Source organism: Cebus imitator, unplaced genomic scaffold, assembly GCF_001604975.1.
Source record: "Cebus imitator isolate Cc_AM_T3 unplaced genomic scaffold, Cebus_imitator-1.0 Scaffold303, whole genome shotgun sequence".
Classification (NCBI taxonomy): Eukaryota; Metazoa; Chordata; class Mammalia; order Primates; family Cebidae; genus Cebus; species Cebus imitator.
The window spans coordinates 656,571-676,349 of NW_016107618.1; the positions used below are offsets into that span (position 1 = coordinate 656,571).

At 39.1% G+C, this 19,779-nt stretch overlaps 1 protein-coding gene across 12 annotated transcripts in view; it reads left to right on the plus strand.

Annotated features, from left to right (window-relative positions):
- ELF2 (E74 like ETS transcription factor 2) overlaps positions 1–19,779 on the plus strand; it is a 118,911-nt gene that overhangs the window by 80,583 nt on the left and 18,549 nt on the right. For 3 of the 12 annotated variants that reach the window (XM_017502876.2, XM_017502875.2, XM_017502877.2), the window contains exon 1: positions 9,001–9,325. The exons of 8 other annotated variants lie outside the window; for them this stretch is intronic. In XM_017502876.2, coding sequence (XP_017358365.1) covers positions 9,268–9,325 — 58 coding nt within the window. In that variant the 5' untranslated portion in view covers positions 9,001–9,267. Of the gene's footprint in view, positions 1–8,996; positions 9,326–19,779 lie in introns of those variants that run through there. One more of the 12 variants, XM_017502874.2, reaches the window with a different exon arrangement.

The following is a 19,779-nucleotide window of genomic DNA, read 5'->3' on the forward strand; positions in this document are numbered from 1 at the left end:
AGAGACGGGGTTTCACCATGTTGGCCAGGATGGTCTCGATCTCTTGACCTCGTGATCCACCCGCCTCGGCCTCCCACAGTGCTGGGATTACAGGCTTGAGCCACCGCGCCCGGCCTTATTATTACTTTTGAAACAGAGTTTTGCTCTTGTTGCCCAGGCTGGAGTGCAGTGGTGCGATCTTGGCTCACTGCAACCTCCACATCCGAGGTTCAAGTAATTCTTCTGCCTCTGCCTCTGGAGTAGCTGGGATTATAGGCGTCTGCCACTACACTCAACTAATTTTTGTAGTTTTTTAGTAGAGACAGGGTTTCACGATGTTGGCCAGGCTGGTCTCAAACTCCTGACCTCAGGTGATCCACCCACTTTGGCCTCCCAAAGTGTTGGGATTACAGGAGTGATCCCATGCTGGGCCCTATTTTTATTATTATTATTACTGTTTTCTGAGACGAAGTCTCACTTTGTTGCCCAGGCTGGAGTGCAGTGGCACGATCTTGACTCACTGCAACCTCCACCCCCCAAGTTCAAGTGATTCTCGTGCCCCAGCCTCCTGAGTAGCTAGGATTACAGGCGTGCACCACCATGCCTGGCTAATTTTTGTATTTTTAGTAGAGATGGGGTTTCACCATATTTGCCAGGCTGGTCTCGAACTCCTGACGTCAGATGATCCACCTGCCTCAGCCTCCCAAAGTGCTGGGATCACAGGTGTGAGCCACTACACCTGGCCTATTTTATTAATCTTTTCAAAGTCATCTTCTGGTTTTGTGAATCTTTTGTATTTTTGAAAATTATTATTTTCTGTCTGGGTGCAGTGGCATATGCCTGTAATCCCAACAATGTGGGAGGCCAAGAATCCAACAATCACTTGCATCCAGGAATTTGAGACCAGTGTGGGCAATATAGTGAGACCCCCATCTCTACCAAAAAAAAAAAATAGCTGGGTGCAATGGTACACACCTGGAGTCCCAGTGACTTGGGAGGCTGAAGTGAGAGGTTCATTTGAGCTCAGGAGGTTGAGGCTGCCCTGAGTTGAGATTGCAGCACTGTACTCAGTCTGGGCAACAGAGTGAGACCCTGTCTCAAAAAAATTATTTTCTATTTCATTTTTCCTGCTTTTTATTATTTACTCCTTCTAGTTTCTTTGGGTTTGCTATGTTGCTTTTTCCATCTATGAATTAAGTGCCTAGCTTGTTTATTTTTAAACCTTTCATTTCTTTACTACTAAGTAGTATTTTAATTAAGTCACACATAGTTTGACATATTTTTTATTGTAATTCATTTCTAGATATTTCTTAACTTCTTTATGATTTCCTTTTTATTCCAAGGATTCTTTAACGTACACTGTAAGGGAAAACATTAATTTGACTATGTCAAAACTTGAAATTTTTCCCAGCATTTTGGGAGGCCAAGGCAGGCGGATCACTTGAGACTGGGAGTTTGAGAGCAGTCTGGCCAATGTGGCGAAACCCCAGCTCCACTAAAAATACAAAAATTAGCTGGGTGTGGTGGTGCGTGCCTGTAATCCCAGCTACTCGGGTGGCTGAGGCATAAGAATCATTTGAGCCTGGGAGGTGGAGGTTGCAGTGAGCTGAGATCATGCCACCATACTCCAGCCTGGGTGACAGAGCCAGACCCTGTCTCCAGAAAAAAAAAGTCAAATAGCAGGCTGGAGGAAGATACTTGCAACATATATCTGAATTGTTATTTAGACTATATTAACATTGGCCGGGCATGGTGGTCCATGCCTGTAATCCCAGCACTTTGGGAGGCCGAGGCGGGTGGCATACCTGAGGTCAGGAGTTCGAGACTAGCCTGACCAACATGGTGAAACCTCATCTCTAATAAAAATACAAAATTAGCTGGGTGTGGTGGCGCATGCCTGTAATCCCAGCTACTTGGGAGCCTGAAGCAGGAGAATCACTTGAACCCAGGAGGCAGAGGTTGCGGTGAGCCCAGATCGTGCCATTACACCCTAGCCTGAGCAATAAGAGCAAAATTCCGTCTCAAAAAAAAAAAAAAAAAAAAAAAAAAACAAAAAAAAAAAAAAAAAAAAAAAAAGAATAACATTCTACAGATCAATAAGACAAAAAATGCCTTTATAGAAAAATGGCCAAGGCGATAAATAGTCAGTTCACAGGGGAAATGTCAATGGCCAGTAAATATATGAAAAATACTTATCCTTAATATATAATACATGCATATTGATACAGTAATAAAAATTTGTTAACACATGGCAGAAATTTTTAGTCAGCTTATATCTTGAATTAACAAGCACGTGAAAAAAATGGTAACTACTAAACCACTGGACTTGCATAGCCACTTTGGAGAGAATTATATGTCAAACTAAAATTGTACTTATAAACTGGGTGTGGTGGTGTGTACCTATAGTCTTATCTACTCAGGAGATAATTGGGAGGATATGTTGAGACCAGGAGTTTAAGACTATCTTGGACAACATGGCCAGACCCTTGTCTCTAAAATTATTTTGGAAAATTAGCCAGTGCTGGGTGTGGTGGCTCATGCCTGTAATTTCAGCACTTTGGGAGGCTGAGGCGGGTGAATCACTGAGGTCAGGAGTTTGAGACCAGCCTGGCCAACATAGTGAAACCCCGTCTTTAAAAAAAAAAAAAAATTAGCCAGGCATGGTGTAGGACTGTAGTCCTAGCTACTTAAGAGGCAGAGGTGGAGGGTCACTTGAGCCCAGGAGTTCAAGGGTGCAGTGAATTATGGTAATGCCACTGTTCTCTAGCCTCAGTGACAGAGCGAGACCCATACTGAAAAAGAAAATACGTACTTTATGACCTAGAAATTCTGTTGGTAGGTATATGATGTGGAGAGACTCTAGCCTACATGGTTAAGAAAACATCATTTTTTTGCAGGGTTATTTATAAAAGTTAGAAATGGAAACTGCTAATGTGATGAATAACTTTATTAGATAATGTGATGAATAACTATTAATGTGATGAATAAAATGGGGTAAATGCATGCAGTGGAATACTTTTAGCATTTAAAAAGCATAGCTAAGGCCGGGCATGGTGGCTCATGCTTGTAATCCCAGTGCTTTGGGAGGCCTAGGCAGGTGGATCATAAGATCGGGAGGTCGAGACCAGCCTGGCCAATATGGTGAAACCCCATTTCTACTAAAAATACAAAAATTAGCTGAGCGTGGTGGCAGGCGCCTGTAGTCCCAGCTACTCGGGAAGCTGAGGCAGGAGAATTGCTTGAGCTCAGGAGGCGGAGGTTGCAGTGAGCACAGATCGTGCCACTGTACTCCAGCCTGGGAAACAGCAAGACTCGGTCTGAAAAAACAGAAAAAGAAAAAAGCATAGCTATATTTACTTACACTGACATGGATGGAATATAAATCTTGAATGATAAAAAATACATTTAGAATGGCGTACATAGTTTAATGCCATTTATGTACCCAGAGCATGTAAAATAATACTATAAAGTCATTCAGGGATACATACACAAACACATACATATCTATGTAAACATGTACACATGTAAAAGCATAAAAAATAGAATGGAAGAATATACACTAAACTCATGATAGCAATTTCTCTGGAGAGTTGGAATGGGGCCTGGGGGGTCATATTCAAAGATACTATCTTCATCTGATGTTATTTCTTAGGGGGAAAACAATCTTACAGCATAAATGAGTAGTTGTAGATTCTGGTTGAGAAGGGGATATGACTGTGTTACATTATTTTTAGTAATTTCCTGTATGTTTTAAATCCCCCTAAAAATGTTTAAGAGATGAGTTCTTAAATTAGGAACACAGACAACTAAGATTTCTAACCTGGGAAGATGATGATTATTCATAGAGTAAATAAATGAAATCTGTAGATAAAAGAGCTTTAGATTGCCAGTTGGTTATTCAAGTAGAGATGTATCATACAATTCAAAATTAGGACCTATATATGTATTTTTAAAAAGTAAATCAAGACCCAATAATGCTTATTTTTGAATTAGTATAGAAATACTATTGAAAGTCCTAGGTGGGGGGTGGATAATACCACTCTGGAGAGAGAGTGGAGAATGAAGAGAGAAGGTGGTTAAGGAGCACACTTTGGGTGAACAGTCACATTTAATGGTTGTGTAGAAGTGGGTGAAGTCAACTGAAAAGAAATAGGAAGAAACAAGTCAGTTTACTATCATGAAAATGAAATGAAGGGAAGGATTTCAATAAAGGGGTAGTCAACAATACTTGTTTGGAGAAGCAGTAAGATGGAGACTGAGAAAAGGTCACTGGATTTGGCAATTAAAAACTCAGTATTGCTGGGTGCGGTGGCTCATGCCTCTAATCCCAGCACTTTGGGAGGCCGAGGCAGGCACATCAGGAGGACAGGGGATCGAGACCATCCTGGCTAACACTGTGAAACCCCATCTCTACTGAAAATACAAAAAATTAGCCGGGGGTGAATGTGCCTGTAATCCCAGCTACATGGGAGGCTGAGACAGGAGAAGCGCTTGAACCCTGGAGGCAGAGGTTGCAGTGAGCCGAGATAGCACCACTGCACTCTAGCCTGGGCGACAGAGTGAGACTCCATCTCAAAAAAAAATAAAAAGAAATAAAACTTAGCATTGACATTTGAAGAATTTTTCAATGAGTAGAGTTCCGAAAGTATTGTAAGAGAGGAAGAAATTAGTTAATCTAAATATTCCTTTTGTAATTAAATGATATTTGACGAGTATATTTCGGTTAACATTTTCATTGGAAATTTTTTTTTTCTTTTGTTTTTTTTAGACAGAGTCTTGCTCTGTCTCCTAGGCTGAAGTGCAATAGTGTGATCTCGGCTCATTGCAACCTCTGTCTCCTGGGTTCAAGCGATTCTCCTGCCTCAGCCTCCCGAGTAGCTGGGACTACAGGCATGTGCTACCACACCCAGCTAATTTTTGTATTTTTAGTAGAGACAGGTTGTCACCATGTTGGCCAGGCTGGCCTCAAACTCCCAACTTCAGGTGATCCACCTGCCTTGGCCTTCCAAAGTGTTGGGATTACAGGTGTGAGCCATGGCACCCGGCCTACAATTTTTCATAAACATGCTAAATAAGAATCATATATGGGCCCTTGTAAAGGTTCTCAAGAATTGCAAAATTTTTTTTCCAGTATAGTCAAGATACTTCATATTCTCTGATGATAATAAAGAACTTGCTAGGCATGGTGGCTCATGCCTGTAATCCCAGCTACTCAGGAGGCTGAGGCAGGAGAACTGCTTGAACCTGGGAGACTGAGGTTGCAGTGAGCCAAGATTGTGCCACTGCACTCCAGCCTGGGTGACAGAGTGAGATTCCATCCCAAAAAATAAAAATAAAAAAAGAACTCAAACCCTTGAAATCAGTTGTCCATAAATGTTGTTTAAACTATAGAGATCATTAACTATTTTAACTCATGTACGTATGGGTGCTTAATAGATGCTGTTTAAAAATGTTGTTTGTCTAACATCCATTAGAAGAGAGTAGCTGCAGGGCTGGGCACAGTGGATCATGCCTGTAATACTAACATTTTGGGTGGCCAAGGCAGGAGGATTGCTTGAGGCAGGAATACAGGACCACCCTTGATAAAATAGTAAGAACCTGTTTTTATAAATGAATGAATGAATGAATGACTAATTGCAATACTTATCTGACAGTCTTCTAAAAGTGATTGCTAAGAATTTGATGGAATGGTTTGTCTAGTATAAATCATAAAGTGAAGAATCAACAAGTCTCAAGGAAAGTCTGGCCCAGGGATAAGTTAAAATGCAAAAAACATGAACCTAATTCAGATCACATCTAACCTAAGCATGTAACAAAAACAGTACATACAGGACCCTTACTCATCAGAGGATTTTCATGGTTTATGCCTCAAAATGAATGCTGTTGTACATATTACAGAAGGACTTAACAATAAAATTACTTTTAGGAGTTATGATCCTCTGAGAATCTAAAATTAGCCATAGTCCTTTTCCTCAGGAAAAAAACACATTTCATTAACAAAAATTTGCCTCTTTGAACCTGTGTTAAAAATTCATGCTTTGTGAAGGCTTTTATAGTTATAAATAATTTAACATCCTTTGGTGGTAGTTATACCCACTGTATATGCCCATTATTTAATTTCATATATAAGCAGTCTTATGTATCATACTGTCTCTAAGACTTGCACCCTTGGTGGGTGGCGGTTTCTGTGTGAATTAAGAAGGCTTAATTTTTTCCTTTTGTTATGTAATTTAGTGCTACCAGTTTAATAAGCACCTACAACAGAAACTCACTCAAAATACTGGATAATAATTTGTTGAATAAATGAGTGAGTTTATGACTATGAGTTCAAATATCTTCATTTTAATAATATTTTATAAAACCTGACTATTAAATAAATCAGTAATACGAAAAGCTCAGGCCGGGCTTAGTGTCTCACACCTATAATCCCAGCACTTTGGGAGGCAGAGGTGGGTGGATCACGAGGTCAGGAGTTCGAGACCAGCCTGACCAACATGGTGAAATCCCATCTCTACTAAAAATACAAAAATTAGCCAGGTGTGGTGGTGGGCACCTGTAATCCCAGCTACTCAGGAGGCTGAGGCAGGAGAATAGCTTGAACCCAGGAGGTGGAGGTTGCAGTGAGCCCAGATCGTGCCACTGCACTCCAGCCGGGGCGACAGATTGCGACTCTGTCTCAAAAAAAGAAAAAAGGTTCAAATAGACATTTAAACAGTAGTATAAAGTATATGAAATAATTCATCTTTTTTCTTTGTATATCTGTACACTGCACTTCTGTGACTATTGTCTCTTTTCTGATGTTGACAGACTAACGTTTACTTGGTGCTGCTAAATTATGTGATTCCAGCTTGTCATCCTTCACGGACATATTTTTCTTATAGTTTTCTTAACCCTACTTTCCACTAAACGTGCAAGATACCAATTTTGAGATTCATTCTTTAGTTGTATGAGAAAAACTTAGGTGTTTCTTCCTATTCTCTCATGATTCACTTCTCAAAACTTTTTTCTTCCATTTTTCTCTCTTAACTTTTCATTGCTTTACCTTTGACATTAAAAAAAAATCAACCATGTTGCAGCTTTTAATACCATAAATAGTACTAAAATGGATTTAACTTTTCATCTTTTTATAACTTCTAAATTTTATAAAGACTGTTTTGTTAAGATTTCTAACCTTGAAGTAATAAGATACTTTGTAACCTTTGTTGTTATTGAACTTCTTGGGGCCTGTTTCCCAATATATAAAGTGAAGGAGTGGACTAACGCCGTGGTTCTCAAATACCTAGCTGGAGTGCAGTGGTGCAGTCACAGCTCACTGCAACCTCAAACTCCTGGGCTCAAGAAAACGGCCTGCCTCAGACTTGAGTCAATAGGTGCAGAAGGCCCATTACCATGCCCTGTTCAGGATGACGCTTACTTTAAATTGATTGGCAATAAAATATAAAAGCTACCATGTACTTCATTTTGTCCCATACATGGCAGGTTTACGTAATTCAAGAAAGAGATCCTTATTTAAAAAGGAGTTGTACTTTGGAAATAGCATGTAGGTTCTTTCTTGGGAGAGTGAGCATCATGGTGGTGGGGTAGGGGAAAAGGACCAAGAGAATAAAGATAATTAGGAGAAATGAGAAAAAAAAAAATCATGGGCTATGTAAATCCATTCTGATGCTGCACTCATGTTGAGCAAGTTTTTATAAAATGATACTGAATTAATATTACCACTGGAAGCCGGGCGCGGTGGCTCAAGCCTGTAATCCCAGCACTTCGGGAGGCCGAGGCGGGTGGATCACGAGGTCAAGAGATCGAGACCATCCTGGTCAACATGGTGAAACCCCGTCTCTACTAAAAATACAAAAAATTAGCTGGGCATGGTGGCACGTGCCTGTAATCCCAGCTACTCAGGAGGCTGAGGCAGGAGAATTGCCTGAACCCAGGAGGCGGAGGTTGCGGTGAGCCGAGATCGTGCCATTGCACTCCAGCCTGGGTAACAAGAGCGAAACTCCGTCTCAAAAAGAAAAAAAAATATTACCACTGAAAACTTTTCTCTAGACTTACACAGTTAATTCAGATCATAAAAATTGTCACCTTGTTATTTTAAATTTTAACTGCCAAATCTTTTTGTTTATTCAGCAAATACTTACTGGGCACTTACTCTGTAGGAGGCACTGTTCCTTTAAGAAAGTTTTGTGTGCAAACAACTTTAGGATAACTCTTTGTTTCAGACAATTCGTATATTATGAAATTCTGAAACCAGGGAAATACTTTAATGAAGCGTCATTCATCATTATATTGGTTTGATTTCCTGTGTTCAGTAAATTTAGAGTCACTAAACCTGCAATTTATCTCCCTTGTCCATTGTATTTTAATATGTATTTGTAATAAAGTTAGTTTCTAGCAAGAATGATTTTTTTTAAGTAAATGACACTATAAATTTATTTTTAAATGAACCAAACGGAAATGAAAGGGTACATGAATTTCATGATTAGCATATTGGAGGAGTCTAATCTCTAGAGGCTGGTGTGTTCTGCTTACTAAATACCTGTTTAATGTGTTCTTTGACACTTCTGTAAACGGAAAAGGACGAAGCTGGTCTCAGAAAGTAGTTGGAAGCTCTTTACTTTTCAAGTAATGTTTTCAGAATATGTTATAGGTATGACTTTTTTGTTGGTGTTCCTGTGTTAAAAGTGCAGATGTTTCAAGTGAATTGGTTACATGCTGCATAAGGTTTGAAAAAGCCAAAAGAAGTTAAATAGCCACCTTCATTTGCAGCTGCAGGACTAGGTATTAGATTGCTTCCAGGAAGAAAATATGATTAATGGCTCTTTTCCAGAGGGGGGACAATTGCAGACTTTTCTTCCGCAGAGCGTGAAATGTGCCTCTTCCTGCTTGAGGGGCTGTGTCGTCGCGCGGCTCCCGGAGCGGTTTCCCAGCCTCAGGTGTCTTTCTCGCCGGGGGCTGCGGCGGCTCTCCAGAGCGGGCGTCCGGGACTTCCTGTCTGGGCGCGGGGCGGAAGGATCGCATTGCCAGCTGGGGCGGCCGCCACAGCCGCCGCCGCCGCCCCTGCCCTGCCGTTAGGTGGTGGGGTTTCTCAGCCCGGCGGCGGGAGGCGGGCCGGCCTCGGCTTCCTGTCGGAGGACGCGCAAGGATCCGGGCGTCGGAGTGTGTGCGAGTGCGTGAGTGTGTTTCGGTCGCACGGCGTGTGTCTCCGGCCGCGGGTTCCGCCTCCTCCCCTGCCGCCGCTGCTCACGGTGTAAGTCAATGTGAAGCAGCAGCTCCAGCCCCGGGATAAACATGGCGACGTCTCTGCATGAGGGACCCACGAACCAGCTGGATCTGCTCATCCGGGCCGGTAAGGACAGGGGAACTTTTCTCCCGTGCATCGGTGCAGCAAGAGACGGGGTGCACAGAAGGAGGGGTGACTCCCCTGTAGCAGTTTCTGCTGGGGATACAGTGTCCACCTCACAGTCACTAGGGCGGCTGGGGGAAAGGGGGGAGTGAATGAAGTAATGGAGGCGACGAATCAGGAAGTGATCACCTTGGAGAGTAACCTGCCTCGAATCCGGCGCTGTCGCTTCATGGTGGGTTCGGCGAGCAGCAGCAGCAGCTGCAGCGCAGAGCGCTGGCAGCGGGTGCTGGAGAACGGAGCCGCGGTTAAGTTGGGGACTCGGGGGCGGACGAGTTGTGCGCTTCACCCCAGTTGCTGAGGAACCAGGAAGTGAGTGAGGCTGTTGTCTCTCCGCTGCGCCTGCCACGCTGTCTGGCCGGAGAGGCCGCTGCTGCCCGTGGCCGGGGGCGGCGGGCTTCTTCGGGGAACGCTTGCCACCCCCGTCGGGTTCTCCCTTCAGACTTCTCCACAATTCCATGACTTCCGCATGGACCAGGCAGCCCAGGGCGATGTCCGGTGGACCGATACCCGCCAAAAAAAAAAAAAAAAAAAAAAAAAGAAAAAAATGCTTTGACCCTCCCTCCTCCGCACATTCCCACCTTATGCAGTCTCAGGAGTAACGGTTCTGGACAGGATCACTTAATAATGTTGAGTAACCGGGATGATGTTTCAGGGGCCCGCCTCCCTTTGCTCATTTAATGGATGGCTGTGAGGAAACTAGGTTTATGCCCCTTCCCTCGTGGGTTGTTTTATTAGGTGGGGAGAATGGGAAGAACACCGAATATATTTGTACCCTTGACCTGGAGGGCTAAGGCGTCGGAGAAGAACGTTTATTTTTGTAAACAGTGGGTGAATGTGAAGGAGCAAGGAGGGAGGGAGGGAGTCATGGCCCTAGGGAAGTCTCAGCACGGAATTGCCCCCTTCCTCCCTCCCCCCCCACACCTCCCACCACAGCGGAAGCGCCTCCGAAAGGACAGAACGGACGGGATTGACAGGCCTCTGGTTCCAATCTGCTCTCTGAGATGTTCCAAATAAGAACGTTGATTTCTGGGGGCGGGACTACGGGCCTGCGCTGGGCCAATGAAGATTGGGCGGGAGTGAAGCTGACAATGTACGCATGGAATTGGAGGGAAGAGGAGTGTAAACACGGAAGTGGCCGCAGGGGTGGGGGATGTGCAGCGCCACTGCTGCAGCGGAAGGGCACGGACTTAAGTTACATAGAAAAAGAAGCTTTGCTTAATAGCAGACAGGGCAGTCAGGGCCCTGGATCGATGTAGCACTGCTTGAATTGAATACTGTTTGCTCCCTGTAATAGTAAGCATACATGTTCCTCTTCCCTGTTCCTATTTAATATTGCCGTGGATGGGAATTGGAAGATGAGAAATATTCAGCGAACCTTAATTCTGTAAAAGATCTTACACTCTTCCATCCATTGTTTTTAGGTAAGGGGCTTGAAATGAGTAGTTTGCCTGGCAAAACTCTGTGATTCAGTTCGATTGGGGGAAATAATGAACACACGTGTATCTCTTAAATTTAACGGAAGTGCTCTAGGTTCAAACAAAGTCTGGAATAATATAATCGTATGTATTGAATACCACACAGCGGTGACCAGTCTTTTATTCTATAAACTGTAACAATATGCATTTCAGAGGTCCCAAAGGAAAATACAGTTTACTGAGTAGTGATTAAAGTGCCAAGTGTTTGACAGTTGCTTTCTGGTCAGAACAAGAACTTAAGTTTTAGTAAGAAAGCACAATGAGAGCTTGATTCCTTGTATATATTATCCGTAACTACAATATGAATTAAGGGATGGAATTTTTGGCTTTACATTACTGGCACTAATGATATGTGGAGTTGTTGGGTCAATGATATTTCTGTGAATATTGAATATGTAAAGTTCAAGAGGTAATGTTTCCAGTAGCTGCGAACATTCAGAAAGAACCTTAGAATGCCTTTATCAAAACTTTGAAAAATACTGTAAAGGTAGAAGGGCTTACCTTTGCCACTGGAAACTATTTTTTCATAAGCTTTTGGAATTGCCAGCAAAACTGAATATGGCCTGTAGATACTTTGATTGGAGTGTATATGTGTGTATATATATAAAAGACTGTCTTTGGTTTGAAAAGACAAAAGTTTTGTCTTCTTTTGATGAAGGGATTTTTAAAAAGTTAAGTGTTGTTTTCTGGCTCTACTGCATTTCTGTACTATGTACGAATCTTAAAGTTTATGATCATAACGTTTTGTAAAGAATATCAAATTATTTCACCAATCATGTTCATGTAATCTGAAGCTCCCTTACAAGCCTTATTTTAGAAGGAAATTTGAGAGAGGTTTGCTCATTTACCCAAGGTTTATTCAGTGTCTTAAAAGTTTGGGAGGAAAGATGGCCCAGAAGATTAGGATTCATAATTCTAAATTTTTATTGCTGCCAGTTTTCAATAGCATTGGTAGGATAATGTTTCTAAAGTTTGTACTTGTATAATGGGCAGTATACTTTTTTATCTCCTTGAGGGAAGTCATCAAGTGGGAGAGAATTCTTCCTCACAAAGATTTTACAATCTGGAGAGATAGGTGAAAATCTGCGAAATGTATACGTGTAAAAAATAGCTACAATGATTGCTATAATGGGTTGATGATTAGCATAGAATGATATTTATAAAACTTTGAGAGAAGATCAGCTTTAGGTTAATATTGTCAGCATAACTTGTTTCTAAGCAAGTATATAGCACTTAATATCACTATTGCTTCATGTTAAGGTACGTGTCAAACTAATATACTTTTGCTTTTATTTTCTTCCTTTACAGATGTTAAGTATCATGTATGCATTTCTTTAGCTGTACAATTCATGCTATCGGAGGAGTTTGAGTAAAGGATGAAATAAATAAGCTTATTTATTAAAACTCACTGTCATTTTACAAAATATGTTTGTTGTAAAAACTCGACATACTTTATAAAACTTTCCTGGACAATATGATGTATGAGAATGAGCCTTGACCCTGAAGAGCTGTCACTAAACTAGCTAGTGACTTAACCTCTTTAGGGCTTCATTTTCTTTAAGAGGACAGGGTTGACTAGATGATCTCTAATGACTTTTAAAGCTCTAAAGTAAGTGGCTCAGAAATACTTAATGGAAGCATAAGGCTTCTCCTTGGATTTTTTTTTTTTTTTTTTTTTTTTTTTTTTTTTTTTTTTTTTTTTTTTTTTTTTTTTTTTTTTTTTTTTTTTACACCATGTGAGTGAATAAGTCTTTAAGTTGGTTATGTAATGAGGGGGTTAATTTTCTTTTATCCAGTCTTTGAAAATAAAAATGTGTGCCAAATTGGAACTTGAGGCTGTTTATATGTTTAAGTCTGTAATCTAGTTTATTTAATAATTTAGGCTCATTTCTAGTGTATATAACTTAAATATAGGAAAAACAAATGTCTAGCATTGTTACTTTCAAGTATGCCTTCCTTGACATTTTCCTTTCCTTTTTTTTTTTTTTTTTAAACATTTGAGAAATAAGGTAACCAGAAATTTTGATCAACAATGCAGTTATTAAATGAAGGTGAAATTTTTTTCTGGAAATTTAGCCTAAATATTTTACTGACAAAACAAATCTATTTTAAAGTTCCCTGTGAAATTGAAAATCTCATTTCTGATTTACTGTAAATTGGCATATGTAGTCACAATCTTGAAAAGATTAAATTGAAAAAATTTAGCAGTATGAAGATAAAAGCACTATGTGAATAGATGCATTAAAATGAAACTCAAGGAATAGCACTAACTTTCTTTTTAAAAAGCTCATCTGAAAATGAATTTAAGAAATTACCCTTCACAATTCATTGCAGCATTGATACTAAAATTCATATAAAAACTGAGTTACACGGTAACATTAATCAGTGTGTAAACAGCCAATCAGAATCATTCAACATAAAACATTTTCTTTTAGAAACCATTTTGGTTGGTGGAGAAAGGCAGACAGAAGAATGTTCTTGATAACTATTTAATTCCTCGTGTTTGATAATTGTTTAAAATGATTCCTTGTGTCATCTATAGCAAAATGTTCAAAAGGATGCAAAGAAATGCTTAGGAAAAGCTTTTAAAAAACTTTTTTATCTGTGAGTAGACAAATACTATTTTACTTCTAGAATCACAATTTCTCTCTCTCTCCCTCTCTCCCTCTCCCTCTCCCTCTCTCCCTCTCTCCCTCTCTCTATCTCTCTCCTCTACACAATGATGTTTATATTTAGAAGCTAAAATTTATACAAGCACGAGGATAGAATTCGGTTCTTATTAATTACAGTTGATGATGAATTATAGCTGTGCTTCTCAAAAACCAAACTCTCTGACCTGGATTCTGGGAGTCCCAAGAGCCTTTCACAGGATCTGTAAAGACAAACTGTTTTCAAAATAATACTAAGACATTACTTGCCTTTTCACTTTCACAAGTATACAGAGGAATTAGGAGCTATGTGATGGGATATTCCAGTAGACTGAATGAAAGAAGAAGGATACTCCAACTACCTTCTATTAAATCAAGTATAATAAGATTTGCAAAAATGTAAAAAACAAAGCTACTCACTTCTTTTTTTTTAAAGTTACTTTTGACCTGGCATAGTGATTCATGCCTGTTATCCCAGCACTTTGGGAGGCCAAGGCAGGAGGATCTCTTGAGTCCAGGAGTTTGAGACCAGCCTGGGCAACATAGTAAGACCCCATCTCTACAAATAATTTAAAAATTACCCAGGTGTGCTGGTGAGTGCCTGTGTTTCTAGCTACTGAGAGGCTGAGGTGAGGGGATCACGCCCAGGAGATAAAACCTGCAGTAAACCGTGATGAAGCCACTGCATTCCAGCCTGAGCAACTGAGCAAAACTTGTCTCGAAAAAATTTTCATTTAAAAAAAAAATGGTTTACAGTAATGCATTTATTATTTTAAATGAATTAATAATTTTGAAGTTTTCTTTCTAATTTCAAATATGATAAATATTTGTAGGTAAAATATCTTTGAGGTCTTCAATATTTTGAGTACAAAAGTGTCCTCTGATAGAAAAAGGTTTGAGAATAGCTGAATTACAGCATTGTTTAGGTCTATACTGTATGGTAGCCACTAGTATCTGAGTACTTAAAATTTAGCTAAGAAACTGAATTTTTAATTTTAGTTAATTTAAATTTAAAACAAGCAGTGGAAAACTTCTTTATATTGATTACACATTGGAATAAAAATATTTTGAATGTACTAGGTTAAATAAAGGTATTTCACCTTTGTGCTTTTACAAATGTGGCTACTGGAAAATTTAAAAGTATATGTGGCTTTTATTTTTGTCAGACAACTCTGGTTTAGAAAATAATTTCCAGCTGATCTCATCTTGCACAGGGCAGTTCACCCTCCCCCTCAGAGTGTTTTAAAAAAAAAAGAAAATAATTGCCATTCTTTTTCCATTTTATGCTTTATAACAGAAGTAGATTGATTAAAAGGTGGTGGGGGGATTGTGTGGGGGGGGAGAAGGTAAAGATGAAGTATTCCAGACCTTTAATTACCTTTTCCCCCTTTTCATTGCATTCATTTGCATTCTTCATTTACCTATTACTAATAAAGCTTTGGGGCATTAGAGGATAAGTAGTGGTAAATCAGGTGCTGTAGTTGAGTGAAGACCTTAGTTTATACTGTTGCTTGTAGGGGAATACCACTATCATCAAATGAGCGTTTTCCAATTTCTTTTCTCTGCTCTCAAACTAAGTTGCTACTAAATTTTATTTTTGACTTGAGAACATTTTTATGAACTAGATCCATTGCCAGCATTCTCTTATGCAAAGCTGAGAGGTATGCCTCTTGTCAGACTTAATTACCAAGTTTGGTATTTTGTAACAGCTGTTGAGTGAGTCTGGAATAGTCTACAGTACCATACAAACACCAGTTGATTAGAGGGATAGAAAGGGAACAGGAAGATATTTACCAATAGTAAATGAGGGTATAAGTAAATATTGTTTTTGGTACTGTAATACAAAGTAAACAGTTCTTGAAATTTATTTCAAGAGGGATTGACCATCGATACCCACTACCAGTGGGAACTAAAAAATGGTACCTGTCAGATTACTTTTAGCTTCATTGTTTTTAATTTTCAAAATTAGTTATTTTTTCCTTTCATAAATTGCATAGACAGATACAGAAAGACACCAGTAAGTCAAATTTTAAGTAAGAGATAAGGAATTCTACTTTTTAGTCCTTGCTTGTAGCTTGCTTACTTTGATTGTACAACACTGTTAAATTCATGCTTATTCTTAAGAAATGTGCCAAATTTTAGTTGAAATTCTGTTTGAATTATTGATCTGAACAAAATATCGATTTTTTAAATTACAGAAACAAGTCGGAGAAATATTTCTTAAATCTCTGTTATCAGAAAGTACTTATATGTAAGCAAAAATAAAAAGATAGTGCTCACTTTTACAAAGTGTATTAAGTTTTGGACACTGACATTAATACATTATTGTAAATTGATCTGAGAACAGGCTCTTAGATTTTTGTGTTTTGCATTATTTCATTTAGTAAATAAAAATGACAGGAGGTAAAATTAGCAACAAAAAAGTAATCTGTGATTCTCTTAACATGCTTTAACTTACAGAGTAACTTTAACTTTTTTGTTTGTTTATTTGAGACAGAGTCTCACTCTGTCACCAGCGCTAGAATGCAGTGGTGCAATCTCTGTTCACTGCAACTTCTGCCTCCTGGGTTCAAGCAATTTTCCGGGATTATAGGCATGTGCCACCACCACGCCCAGCTAATTTTTTGTATTTTAAGGAGAGATGGGGTTTCACCATGTTGGCCAGGATGGTCTTGAACTCCTGACCTTGTGATCTGCCCGCCTGAGCCTCCCAAAGTGCTGGGATTACAGGTGTGAGGCATACCTGGCTGATTTTACATTTTTATTTAGTTTTGAAATATCTTCCATTTATATTTTTGATGCTTTCTGAACTGTAGAATGAACTTTCTAAAATCCAAAACTTTGAGCATTGATGTGACACTCAAAGGAAATGCTTATTAAAGCATTTTGGATCTTTAGATTTGGGATATTCAACTGGAAGTATATAGTGCAGATTTTTTTTTTTCAGTTTGAAATCAGAAACACTTCTGGTCCTAAGCATTTTGGGTAAGGACACCTAATCTATAGTACTATAAGCTTCATGAGGCCAGAGATCTGTTCACACTTGAGTCAGGTTTATAGCACAGGGCCTGGGCACTTGGTAAATGTCAGCAGCTATTTGTCAGTTGTACATAGAGTATTAATTAGATCTTCTGGCTGATATTTCATAGATAAGTTATGCATAGTTTATGTTCTCGTCCTAAATGAATACATTTTCTAATTAAGTGTATTTTACTCTGTAAATATAAAATATTTCTGAGATATAATATGTTGAATTTTAGGGGGGAAGGGGAAGTTGAGGTCAGAAATATGTGCAAGAATATATACCTTGAAGAAGTAATTTCCACTGACATACCAAGTTTAATAACACAAAATCATGGTTTTGAAAATGTGCCTCAAACTGTGTAAGAATTCAGGGCATGTAATATGTGACTGTTAGACAAATTTCATTCTGTTTATAACTTAAGACATTTAAAAATCTGGTAAAATTCTTCTGCTGTATTATTATTAAATACTTGAGACTCTGATTTTAATATGATAAAGTTTTTACGGTATGTCTTAATACAATTACATAAGGAATTAGTTTACCCAGGATAGTTTATTAATAGCACCTAAGACAACAGCTAAATTGCAACACAAGCAGACTTTAAAAAGAATGCTTCCTAGAATACATTTTAAAAACTGGAGGATTTTTTCAAGGTTTTTTTTCTTAGTGTATGTGAGTATTGTAGGGAGGTACTTTGAAAAAAATATTTGAGAATGATGACATATCTTATACTTAATAATGCTAGGTTTTCTTAAAGTTGAGCTACACAGGCTGATTGAATCCTTTGCTTCAGTGAAGCTGCAGATAAGAGTAAGCAGGGTCACCTAAAGATAGATTTACTTAGAGGTTTGGCTGCCTCTCTGGAACCATTTAGCTTTGAACAGATTTCCATAAATGGAAAGAGCAACTGGAGAGACCCAGTACCTTGTGGATGATGTGCAACAGGTGGTAAAACAGTCATTGGATTTTTAAAATAAATGCTCTCCAAATGACTGTTGTTTAAAACTGAGGCTTTAGCATTTAGGGAACTTTGAGACTAATTGGATTTTTTTCCCCCAATTAAAAGTTTCCTGGAAACAGTTTTAGAAGATTCATACTGTTAGTGTGTAGTGCTTATGAATTTGTAATATGACTTTATGAAATTTGTATAAACATTTAGTTCCTTTAGGGGACATCTTGATAAAATCTGTCAAGTTAGAGGCTCTTAAATATTCATGTTTCAGAATCTCTTACCAAGTTAACTATTGAGTGTTTTAAGTCAGGTTGTGCAATTAATATATTTTTAAGATAATAAAATTTGTTCTTGAATTGCTGATTTTCCTGTAAGGTCAGTGGGTTGTCCTTAATTCACTACATAAGAGAAATACCTGCCCAGTGCGGTGGCTCACGCCTGTAATCTCAGCACTTTGGGAGGCCAAGGCGGGTAGATCACCTGAGGTCAGGAGTTTGAGACCAGCCTGGCCAACATGGTGAAACCTGTCTCTACTAAAAATACAAAAATTAGCCAAGCATGGTGGCCTGTGCCTATAGCCCCAGCTGCACGAGAGGCTGAGACAGGAGAATTGTTTGAACCTGGGAGGTGCATGTTGCCGTAAGCTGAGATCATGCCATTGCACTCCACCCCAGACAACAGAGAGAGACTCCCTCTCCAAACAAAAAACAAACAAAAAAAAACTGCGTGTCTACTCTGAAAAGTCTATGTTGGGAACCATGGCATATGTAAAGATGGGTTAAGATAGCCCCCCTCCCCGCCCCAAGACCTCAAGGAGTTTATAATCTTACAGAAATGGTAAGATTACCATATTTCTGCTCTATGAAAGAGGAAATTGAAGTTTAAGAGAGATTAAGTTGCTTACCTCAGGTAACAGAAGTAAGTGACAGAGATTAGAACCCAAGCTGTTGGACCTGAAAGCCCAAACCACTGCTGTACACATTTTTTTACAAGTAGCATAATCAGCAAAGCATAAAGGAAGTGCTAGAAGAAAGATACAAAGGGTGGTAGAATTTGAAGGCTTCATGGGAAGAATAAACTCTTTAAGAAAAAGTCTTAGGTTAAAACCCATTGAGGCTCTGAAGAGAACAAGGTTAATTGTAAAGAAAGTTCCCAAGTACTCTGGCCATAAATCTAATGTATGTTGTTATCCATCCCTAGGCAGCCCTGCCTGGAGAGTACAGCTGCTCCTTAGCAGACTGGGGTATTGGTTCCAGGATGCCTCCTCCATCTGGCAGATACTGAAATCCTAAGATGCTCAATCAAGTCTCTTATACAAAATGCTGTAGTATTTACATTGTGTTTTCAATTGTTGTATTATTTTTTATTGCCTCCCCTTCCCCGCAGTATTTTCAATCTGAGGTTGGTTGAATCTGCTGATATGGAACTCTTGGATATGGAGGGCTTACTGTACTCAAGTAACTCAAGAGGGTCTCTAAGAACTGAATTAATTGATTAACTCAGCATGATTCTACTAGGTTATGTGAAATTAATATATTATTAAGGTAATAAAATTCTTTTTATCTTAATGGTATATTAATAAAATTTTTTTTGCATCCGAAAGTGCTGGGATTACAGATGTGAGCCACCGTGCCTGGCCCATAATTTCTGATTTACATCATTGGTTACTTTATAATCAACATTCATTTTATATCAGTATTTATTTTATAAAATGTAGATACTAGCTTTTTAAAAATTATTTCTGTAAGTAATTTATATAGACTAATGGATATCAGTAGCTTTCAGTTACTCATGTATTTCTGTAATTTATATAGACTAATAGATATCAATAGCTTAGAGCTACTCATGTATTTCAGTAAGTAGTGTATATAGACTAATAGATATCAATGGTGTAGAGTTACCGCTGGCTTTAGTGGCAATGCATCAAAATATATAATTGGCTTCTAGGATTGTTAATCTGCAACCAGCCTCTCCCTGCCCCTTCTTCCCTTCCTGCAAATTTGTATTGGCCTAAAATTGATGCAGAGTTCAAATTGCAAGGATCTTTCTTTGTTTTCCTTTGAGTAAGATTCAGAAACTTGTCAGATATCTTTTTTTGTTGTTGTTTTGAGACAGAGTCTTCTGTCGCCCAGGCTGCAGTACAGTGGAACGATCTGGGCTCACTGCAACCTCTACCTCCTGGGTTCAAGTGATTCTCCAGCCTCAGCCTCCTGAGTAGCTGAGATTACAGGCCTGAGCCACCGTGTCTGGCCAACCTCTTAGTAATTTCTTTTTTTTTTTTTTTTTGAGAGGAGTCT